Genomic DNA, 11,460 nt, shown 5'->3' with positions numbered 1-11,460 from the left:
TGAAATCATAAAAATAAAATTATTAATATTCAATAATATAAAAGTTGAGGAATGTGAAGATTGAAAGATTCGTTCCAATCTTATAAAAATATTTACAAAAAGTTGTAAGTTTAAAAAATATTAACTAAACCGCTATAAAAACAAAAAAACTGTTAGATTTTCAAATGAAAAAATAATTTAATGAAAGTGTTCAATAATAATAGGAACATCTCATCGTTAAGTTATAAAGCTGATGCTGTGCTAATCAAGGCAATCATCTGCAGCTACTCTCTTCTGTAAGCTCCATGCATTCCTTGCATGTCACATGGCAGCACCAATGGAACACACAGTCACATTTCTTGCGTTTGGTGACCACTTGGTTATTGTAGCCTCTGCCACAACAGACGTGTCGACAGTTCTCTAAACCGTCTCCATTTCGATCACATTGTCTGCCTTTTGTACCGAGCACGCCAATGGTTCGATTTTTTTTACAATAATCCGGTGATTCGGCCAGGTACACCAATTCTCTGTACGATGGCTTCTTTTCAGTTTTCGATGCTGAACGTTTGAGTTTCAACATGACTGCGCTGAGACTCCGTTGTCCTCTTATCGCCTCCACCTGGCGAGCTCTCTCGTACGTCTTCATCAGCTTTGAGCCAATCTGGTTTTTAGTTGAGTGGTTCAAGTTTTTAAATTTTAAGTTTTCAAGAATAAAAAATAATGCTCAACTTTATATAAACAACTCCATTTCAAATAAAAAATTGACCGTCTAATAATAAAGTAATATTTACCGTTTTCATGAGAGGCAGGGATGTCCAACACGTTTTGACTGAGCACGAACCTGAAACACCGGAGCACTTGCAGTTTCTCTTCATGCTCGATCTCAACACCTAATAAGGTTAACGTGCAATTTATTCAAACCTATTCACTCAGTTGTTTGTTGTTCGCTTTTTAAAATGGCTTATTTAAAATTTTTTAATTGAATGGCTGGTTAAGTGTGTTTGACTGATTAAAATTGAATAATAGCTAAAACGTAAGTTGTGCCACTATTTGATCTAGAATATTTGTTTAATTAGTATTTTAGTTGTTGACTCTTGTTCAGCTGTGCATGATATTTTTTGACTCCGTGCTTCTTTTTACTTAAAAATCAATTTTTATGAAATAATAACAATTAAGCAGGAAACATTTAAAAGCCCAACCTTGCGACCAGCACGGTTATTGTGCAGGTTCATCAGCGATTGTGAGTTGTCTGAATATTTTTCGCGGGCGTCTAAGAAGTTTTCGCAAAATTTAATCCCGTAGTTGACGTTCGCACTACATCCGTTCCACTCCCAGTCACTCTTAGAGACGGACTTGTCGCAAGCGCATCCGGCGAGGTCGCTCCTACTGCAGGCTCTCGTGATGGCGTACGCGATGCCAGCCGATCTCGCCGCTGACACGAACGCTGACTCTTTGCTGGCTACAATTTCAGAGGTTTTCATAAAATGAAATTATTTTTACCTAACAGTTTAATTCAGAAATTTGTGTTTATTCAGGAACTTTTGTTAAACACTTGAAGAAGTTATAATGAAAAAATAAGTTGTTCTTTTTAATTTATGTGTTAAACATCAAACTCAAAAAATTGCTTTCAACATAAGCACAACTTCGTGTGAGTTGATCTCATGCTGTTTCTATAATTCTTAACACATCAACAGTCACGATCATGTGTCATAACTAAAGCCCATCAACAACCCAGCAACACATTCAAACACACCAACACATACAATCACAAAATCACGCCAACACACATAAACACTCTACTACGTTCGTATGTTAGACATAAAAAAAGTTTCAAAAACATCAGTTGATAAATGGAAACGACAGGAAATCTCATGAAAAAGTTGACAACCCACCACAATCGATCACAATAATTTTTCTCACTATCACCTGAACCTCTCGCCCTCACTCACGAAGTTTGGGTGGCCTTCCATGCATGTGTGTGGTGTGGTGCACAGCAAGTGGTTTGTGAACTGTGCCTGCACTTACTGACGTGGATGTTCAAATTTTTGAAAACGAACATTTTGATGAACTGTGTATCGGTTGTAAAAAAAATACTTGTTCCATTTTTCAATCAAGCTATGCGCGTTCATGCGTTCATATAGCTTTACATTATATGAACTGAAGAAAGCAAAACTTGTTGAGCTTGCATTTTGTTGAACATTCTCACGAACGTAGAAGCCTTAAACAAATTTCAAATTTTGGCATGAAGAACGAGAAACAGCAGAACGACAGCAGTGACAACGACAACGACTACCTGACTCTGCCCCCCTACAGGCAGCTCGCTTCACGCTGAGCTTCAACATTTCAAACTGCTGCTAATACAAATAGAAGAAAACTCACGTTTGCGTGTGTTAACATTATATGCAATGCACGCCACACTCACATGTATACTTCAGTTGTAGTATGCTCATTACGCAATTTCGCATGTGTGTATTGTATACACGTGAACATTGAACAATCACATTTTAGAAATAACGCCCGCACGTGCGAATTTAAGTGAATTCATAAATATGAATATATTTTTAATAATTTGTTTGTTCACACATTTCTAATTATTTAGAAATATGATGAGATAGGCATGAATACCCAGCATAAGTTTTCAGTTATTCCGAAAATTTTCACATTGCCAATGTTTTAATTTTTTAAACAAAACAACATCAATAAGTTTCAAAATTCACTTTTCAACCTCCTCAACATTTTTGAACGTAAAAAACGAACGGTGAATAAACAAATAGAGCTTAACGACTCACGCAGAGCAAATAGAAATTTTCACATGCGTTCGCTGGCGTAACAGCCGCAACAACAACGACAACATCAGCAAGTTGTGCGATACCTGTGAACTTTCACGTTGTCACTCTAGTGCTTGTTTGTCAAGTGCGCTTACAAATATCGGATATTATTTTTCCATGCATGTTTCTCAGCAGTGACAATTTGTGTGCATGTGCAAGTGTCCAATCCAATACATAATCTGCGTTTAATGTGTATTTTTAATCATGGATGTGCGTGTGTATGTGTGAGTGTTTAGTTGCATGTCTACTTGTGTTTGTATATTGAATGCATTCAATCAAAAACAAGACGTGCATCTGTCGAACGAAGAGTACGCATTTGCAATCATTGCGGGTTACTAGCGGATTAAAAGCGCAAAGCGTCAAAGTTTTGAAAGTTTTACAAGGATTACCTAAATACATTTGACGTGCAAATACCATGAGCGCTCAACATTTGAAACATCAATGAAATGATACATACGCACAAATATATCCACACAAACAAACAAACAAATAAAATTAAGCACAGATATCTCACACGTGCAAATCACAAACGTCAAAACTGTCCACTCAAATCTGTAATCCCTCTTAATCACAATTGAAGTTTTCATCAAAAATTTTGAAAAATCCTTCGTTTACGTAACGTCAGAACATTTTTTGGTGTCATTTTAAAGAAGAACGGAGCACGGACATCGTGCATTTTATTAAAGTGTGGAAATGTGGTAGACATGGGTTTGACGTGCATAATTCACTGTTCAGTTACGTTTGATGTATTGTGACGATGATATGATCGGGATTTTGGCGGCGTTTCTTGCGCTAGGACTCACATAATAATTTATTGCTTGTTATGATATAAATTGGAAAATTTACAGAGATATTAGCTTAGCAATTTTGGACATAAAGTTTGTCTGTTCGTAAAATATTTTAATCTAATGTGAAATTTGAAAATCATCATGATTTAATAATAAGATGAACGTCTTCCTATTCGTTGTGAACATTTTTATTCAGAAAGTCACGCTTTGAAAGTTAATTCCACTACATCTCTTCTCGCTTGGTTTTGTACAACCCAAATTTTGAATTCGTTTGAAAGAATATATTATACTTTGAATTTTCAGAAAACAAGTATAAAATATAACGAAGAGCAACCGACCGACATGCACACATAACCGAAATATTTGTCTGCAGACATATACAACACAGCACATTCCTTCGTAACGACGAACAATGAATCTAACTTTATTTACGTTCACAACTCAATGACTAATTAGAGCTAATTGAATCTTTGAATTTATCAGGATTTAATGTAGTTGAATGTGCACAACCTGAAATAGACTAAAATGGAACTGAAGTGGAGGTTAATTATAATCCCATAGATTTATGGTTTACAACACTATAGATTAAATGAGGAAAGTTTTGAATGGCGCAAACATTTTAGTTATTAAATCTACGTCCCCCCTCTCCCCCTCTCTCTTTCTTTTTTCTTCTCTACATATGTTATATGAAAATACAAAGACACGTTTCAGAAGCTATAAGTTTGTCACAACATTAATAGAGGTGTTATTTTGAATTGAGCAACATTCGTGCTGCATTTATTTATTAATTTATATTATATCTGTTTATGTGTATGTGTATGTATGTGTGAATGAATGTGTCTTTATGTGTGTAGCTATAGTTCCCAATGATTGAATATTATTTGAAACAATGAATGAATTAACAGCAAAGTTAATGAAGGTTACTACATTCAAATCAATGCAAAATTACACACACACACAAATACACACAGTCACAAATATTCATTCATTATTATTACGATATTAGTACAAAATATTATTATAATTTCTATTATTATTACCATTATACACGTTATTTATTCATTTGTCATTACTGCAGTTGTTATATATGCCTGCTTGTGTGCATGTGAAAATGTAATGTTGAATGAGAAATTCTCAACTTTGACACTTGTCGTAGCCGCATCAATTGCTTGCGTGCATGCGTGCTCTTGATGTTGACGTTGTTTGTTAGATATATTTACCAGTCTTCGCCATTTCTGATTCTTAGTTTTCGTCTATTTTTACATTTAGTTTCTCACTACAGCCATCGTAGGTGAAAGTGAAAATAATTACCTGAATATAAGAATTGCACGTGTTGTGTATATATGACACGCAAATATTAACAACAGCGTCGACAGGGAATGGTATAAAATTCTTTAAACAAAATTTAAAAGGTTCATCATTCACCCATTCCAGACAGGATTACTCCACATCTTTTTTTCTGTTTATTCAACAAATAACGGTCCATTTAAATCCATTCGGCAACAGCAGCAGGGTACTTAAAATTGGAACCTTTAAGCTCTATCATACGGGGTCTACATAGGCAATAAGTTTATTATTTAAATTGGGTATCTTTCTTTTAGCATAACTGCATCAAAAAACTTTCTCGCGATTGTTTGCTTTTCAGAGAGAAAAACTTGGTAATAATATATTCATTGATATAGAACAGTCTTGTGGAAATTTTGCGATAGTCAAGATTTTCGTTTTTTTCAAATTGACACTGAAAATTATTGATATCTAAACTATGAAGATCAAGCACATGAGCAAATAAAAAACGAAAAGACTGGTTGATGTGAGAAAATATAAAGAGTAAATTGATGTGCATGTTGTCGAAGTGTGAAACAGTCCTGAATATGAAGTTGTGATGAAGATAGTAGGCAAGCACAATTGAACGAAATTTCATTCGTTCGAAACGAAAATAAATCAAAAGAAAATAGAAACTGCTGGTGGCTGCACTACAAATTGTTAATGTTGACAAACATTTTATAATCCATTATATTGCCGTTTTATTATCGTAGGTGTTGTGTTAGTGTTCAGCCAAAATCGTGCGTCAATTTGAGATGATTTTAAATCAACATAGCATTGATTGGTAAATATCTAAAAATCTGGAATAAATGAAACTTGAATGCAAAATATGTAATATGGCCGTAAATAAACGTTGAACAAATGAAAAAATAAACATATTGCTTCGTGAAGTTATCGCAACAATAATAAAAATAAAAAAATTACACAAACCAATGTTGGTCATGAACATCAAGGGTGGTTCGTTTTCAGAGCTGGAGCAATTCCATCTTCTGCTACTGAACTGTTGCCTGCATTCTTCGATTCCCAATTCAGCTCCTTCGCCGACAACAGCCATGGCTTCTGGGTAGGCCCTGCACAATCTTCGTTGCTCCGGTACCAGGCCAGGTACCTTGTTGCAGAGCACGCTGGCATCCAGCGAGTACACCCCACTGCAGTGGACGCTGGAAATTAAGAAAAGTTGTGAGAGAATTAAAACGAGGGAGGTTGTGTGGAGTTGGTAGGAAGGAATTTTTATGGGAGGATTTGATGAGGATTTGTCGTGTTTGTTTGTTAAAACCGAATGAAATTTACAATTCAGATAAATTTTCAGTGTATGGTCTTTGGGCGTAATTTTCATTTCTCGATACATTTTAAGATGTCATTAAGGCAGCATTTGTCTTTTATCTTCCAAGTTAACAAAATAACTTATTTTCAATTACATCTCCTGAATACTTGTTTATTCAATTTCCAAACAAATATATAAACCCAAGACATCAAATCATTTCGAACGCAGTAAATCTGTAATGTTTAAAGTAACAATTCCTCCAGATGAGCCTAAGGAATAATTTCAAATTAAATGAATCTTTAAACTCTTTAACGTTGTTTATAAATATGATTGATGACCATTTTGTGACGATCACAGAGACGTTATATACCGTCGCTGCAACAATGAAAGAAAGAGAGAGAGTGAAAGAAAGAGAGAGAGAATGGCAGAGAGAGAGAGACAGAGAGAGATATGAAAAAAGAGAGAGAGAGAGTGGCGAAGGATAACAATAGGGCTAAAAATAATAAAATGATAAGAATAACAATAGCTGATAATAATAACAATAATATGAAAAGTTTTAAGTTACGGAATTATTAACAAAAAATAATGGATGATTTAATAATGAATCAAAACATATATAAATAAAATAAGTAAAAGTATAATAATAATAATAATAATAAAGATAAATATTATGATAATAATATTAAAAATAATAATAGCTCTTTATTGTTTAGCGACAATAACAATTTCAATAACAAATGCGATATAACAACAACAACAGCAGCAGCAAAAACAACAACAATAATAAAAATAACAAAAACAACAATAATAACAGCACTAACAACAACAACATAATAATAATAAATAAGTAATAGAAAATTGCTGATATCGTCAATGATAATTGGACGACGACTAGCGCCGGCATAGCCTTATAATGCATTAGCAACGCTATAACAAAGAACATAAATAATAATAATAACAATAACAATAATAAGAACTATAATAATAATATTCACGAGAGCTACCTTACCAATTAATCCAAATTAGAGTCATAAATGACGAAGAAGATGATATTTTCTTTTTAACGACTTCAAACAATTATATATGAAAATGATATTTTTAAAACGATATCATTTTTGTAAGAATTATTTATAAAAAATAGACAAACTAAATTATTAAAATAATCGAAATGTATAAAATTCTTTGTTTACGTTTGAAGTTGTTTTCAATGTCTCCGAGTCTGTTAATTCGTTGAAAATTAATCAAAACACTACCATAAATCAGAAATATTATATTCATTCGATCATTCATTCATTTATTCATTCATTACTTCATTTATTCATTCAATAGTTGTTCGATTTGTTTTTCCATTCATTCATTCATTCATTCATTCATTCATTCATTCATTCATTCATTCATTCATTCATTCATTCATTCATTCATTCATTCATTCATTCATTCATTCATTCATTCATTCATTCATTCATTCATTCATTCATTCATTCATTCATTCATTCATTCATTCATATTCGATCATTCGATCATCAAGGTTTATAAATCAAAGATTCACTTATTAAGCATGGTAGCCCATTGAATAATTCTTAGATGTTTACAATGCTAAATTTTTGATATTTAAAGATATCCATGATACAGATGAAACGTTTCATCTATTTCTTATTGAGTTTCATACTGATGACTGGAGCTTCATTTGTCGGTTTGGACAAATTACTTATATTCAAAAGTTGACAAAATAAGCAAACAAGTTGTTAAAACAAAAATTAATTAATTCATATGCTATACAGCTTTAAAATAATTATTTATACATTTGCAATATGTTATAAAAATGCTTAAAATGACAAGATGGTCTGTGTGTGTGTTCGCGTGTGCCTGTGTGTGTGTTGATACCTCTGAAGTTTTGAGACTAGGTCTTAACTTTTTTCTCATTCAGATTATCTCATCATGGACAGCGCTAAAGGACGAGGTGTGGTATACATAGATGGAGAGTTGATGGTTCCAGTTGCTGGCAATGTCTCTGACATGGGACTCTACGTGCTTCCTGTCTATGCTCTCCAACAATTACCAAAAGTCCTTAACCATATTTGTTTATTATCAAATGTAACATCTTTCAATATTTGCAACTATATGACAATAAGTGAACGTTCATTAAAAAAAATTGAGTTTAAAAAGTAATTAGTATGTGAAACGAACAGGTGGTAGCCATACGAACGTTTCCATCCCAAGTGAAGGACGGGGAAGAGATAAAAAGTTTTTTCTACGCAACATCAACCAGCGGTCAGATCATAAGCGATCAAGATTTTTGGCTCTGCGAAGCCTTTAACAATATTTCGGACAGCAACTGGTTCGCTGTTGACTTCAACGATGCAGGATGGAGTAGAGCCGTCATCTTCACCGTGAACAACTACAAGCACGGCGTCAACACGTACGATGACGACATAGGCTGTGTAGATCAGAGTAGTGACAAGCACTGCCTATGCAGATGGACTTGTAAGTTTCATTTTTAATCCCTCATGAAAATTTTAGACAAAACTAAAAAATATTTTCAGCTGCCATAGAAAATATGGATGAAAGTTTGTAGCTATGTTGGACGGTGTGCAAAATAAAATATAGATTATTTATTTTTGATTTTTATTTGCAATAAAAGCATTATACAATATTTTGACACTCTAACGCAACAAATATGATAATTAAAAATTATTTGCAGTCCTCGCGGAAAATGGGACTGAAAGTGTGTTAAATGAAGAAAACAATTCATTAAATTTTAATACTATTTCATATTAATATTGTTTTTTGGACATTTGAATTATTACCACATATTAGATATGAGCACATGGATTTTAATCTACGCTCATTATTTGCATGTTGTGTTATGTTATGTTATTAATTATTCTTGCATATACAATTGCACCGAACGTAACAATCATTAAAAAATAACCTCGCTTAGCAGGCTCATGAAATTAGTAACCTCTCCTTTACAGGCGAAGGAAATGACACAAAAAGTACGTGATTATTTTGTAAATGGATAAATATGAAGCGCATTCGACAAAAATATCATTTCTTGTAAACGTTAACACTAGGAGATAAACTTTGAAACTTTGATGGTAACTTACAAGAAAATATTAATTTAAAAATATTTCAAGCCGAGGCAGATGATGGAACAAAACTTTGCGGCATTGATGAATCTGAAACTAACAATAAATGCATTGGTTAATAATATTTCTCTGATCTAAATACACAAATAAAACCTTGTTTAATAATTTATCTATAATTATAATAACGAATTATATCAACGTTATCAAAAATTCTTATAACTGATACAGAAATTGAACTAAAATATTCATGATTATGCTGAACATGAAATAAATAAACAAATAAATGTCTTTAATGATAATAATTTTTCTAATGAAAATTTAATTTACGCAAAATCTTATAAAATACTTTACAAAAATTCGACCTTCTAGAAAGAAGGAGAGTTAGAATGTTGCATTCAGTTCTCAATCGATCGTCGGAGGACTTCCATAGTATGAATATTATTCTTAATTTTTATTCTATTTTCCAACTCATTCAAAAATCTACAAATGCCATTTTAACTATTTTAACTAAATTTTTTATTCCAGACAGTCGTGTATTTTTGAATTCATTCAAAGAACAGTACAACAACTACACGAAGCTTTGCTTTACATGTCTCGCACTGGTATTTTCCATCTTTGTACTTTACGGTGCGTCGTTTGTTTTAAAACTTGAGTTAGAAATTTTATTATCAAACATCTGTAAACTAACTCATTGAAAAAAAAAATTATTTTTAAAAAATTACAAAAATTTTTTTCAAAAGAAGTGTGTGTTAAAATAACTTCAAGGCAGAGTAAGTGAGAGATGTTATTAACAATTTTGACAGCTCTCCACGCATTGTTGTACGAGAATTATTTGAAGAAAAAATTATGTCCCGAAAGGAAGCCAACAAATCATTTTAAATGGTGGTTGTAATAAAAGTCTACGATCCAAGCATGCAGTTTAATCAATCAAAATTTTTTGCTCTCTCTCTCTCTCTAGTTCTCTCTCTCTCTCTCTCTCTCTCTCTCTCTCTCTCTCTCTAGTTCTCTATGGCATAGTGTTTTATAGCAATAACAGTATAAAACTAACTTCGCTAATTCGCTAATGTTTATTGTTTGTATTTTTTAAAAATTTACTTAATAAAGATATTAATTGTTTTGAAGTTACATTATTTTAACCAAGTATTAAATTGAAAAATGTTTAAAAAATAAAAATTAATTCTTAGATGGCACTAGTGGGCCGGCAATGATGAGAGAATGTTAGCATTTTAGAATGTTGTGTCTCTGATAACTTTCGCGCATTAACTTGAGATAATTTATTCAACTAGAGCATTTTTATATTATACTATATAATATTTTAATGTTTATTGTCGAGCTGCGGTATTTTAAGTCATTTCACATTTTAAACATGCTTACTTATGATACCTTCGCTGTTAAACAACTCAGTTGATGAGCTAAAATAGAGACTTCTTATGAAATTATTATAAAATTTATTTTTATTAAATTACACAAAATAAATACTGTCTGATCTAAAAACTATAAATAACTCAACAATCATTAAAAAGTTTTTTACAAAATCAATTTGGAGTTAAGAACGTTTTTGCTACACAAACAATTCTCTTGCCGGGTAAGATAGTAAAGTTTTTTATCTCAGTTACCCAATACAATACAATTCCCAGTAATGTTTCTGGATGTATGGAGGTGCGTATGTGTACTGCATGTTCGTGTATTAATGTAGGGTGTGACGTACGTGTGTACATCTTTATCCATTCAACATGAGACTTGTATGAATGTTCATTTGTATTGTGCCCGCATGTTTGCATACAAATAATGATATTTCTGTGTGAGAGTATATTTCACGTGCACAAACTTCTGTGCAGTGCGCCAGCCACAGTTTGTATGATATGATACGTGAACCAGACATAAATTTTATTTTAATCAGTGAATAAATTTCTTCTAACCAGAAATCATTCGCCATGATGAGTCTGCAATAGTAAACAGGCAATTAACGATCAATATATGAAGGTTGATAACGGTTTATGGCGACGTTTTTATGAACATTCTGGAAATTTTTCGGGCCTATAGAATTTTTGTTTTTTGAAGGTATTTTTGTTTGTGCACTTGCTACATTAATTTTTGTAGAAATGGTGTGTGTGGTTTGCTGTTAAAATGATGTAAAATAAAAATCACTCACAGTGCTATAATTGTTTATGAGTTATCTATTAAGCCAA

At 32.5% G+C, this 11,460-nt stretch overlaps 2 protein-coding genes across 2 annotated transcripts; one reads left to right on the top strand and one right to left on the bottom strand.

Moving 5' to 3' along the window:
- HELRODRAFT_184933 (hypothetical protein) lies at positions 1-6,342 on the bottom strand. The gene is made up of 4 exons (XM_009017609.1): positions 5,849-6,342; positions 1,179-1,438; positions 771-869; positions 1-640 (listed from the first exon to the last, which is right to left on the bottom strand). The coding sequence occupies exons 1-4, from the start codon at positions 6,264-6,266 to the stop codon at positions 254-256; spliced, it is 1,164 nt and encodes a 387-aa protein (XP_009015857.1). The 5' UTR covers positions 6,267-6,342; the 3' UTR covers positions 1-253.
- A 1,778-nt stretch (positions 6,343-8,120) lies between these two features.
- HELRODRAFT_160662 (hypothetical protein) lies at positions 8,121-8,757 on the top strand (the record flags this gene model as incomplete). The annotated part of the gene is made up of 3 exons (XM_009017608.1): positions 8,121-8,246; positions 8,372-8,666; positions 8,726-8,757. 3 exons carry the CDS (start codon positions 8,121-8,123, stop codon positions 8,755-8,757), a joined length of 453 nt encoding a protein of 150 aa, XP_009015856.1.
- Positions 8,758-11,460: the final 2,703 nt, after the last annotated feature.

The sequence above is a fragment of the Helobdella robusta genome (genome assembly GCF_000326865.2).
Source record: "Helobdella robusta unplaced genomic scaffold HELROscaffold_2, whole genome shotgun sequence".
Taxonomy (NCBI): Eukaryota; Metazoa; Annelida; class Clitellata; order Rhynchobdellida; family Glossiphoniidae; genus Helobdella; species Helobdella robusta.
This window is presented reverse-complemented; position numbering and strand designations above follow the sequence as displayed.

Coding starts and splice junctions, on each gene's coding strand:
- HELRODRAFT_184933 (XM_009017609.1), bottom strand. CDS start 6,266: ATGTATCGAGAAATGAAAATTACGCCCAAAGACCATACACTGAAAATT. Junction 870..1,178: donor ATAACCGTGCTGGTCGCAAG/GTTGGGCTTTTA, acceptor TAACCTTATTAG/GTGTTGAGATCGAGCATGAA. Junction 641..770: donor CCCTGCCTCTCATGAAAACG/GTAAATATTACT, acceptor ACTAAAAACCAG/ATTGGCTCAAAGCTGATGAA.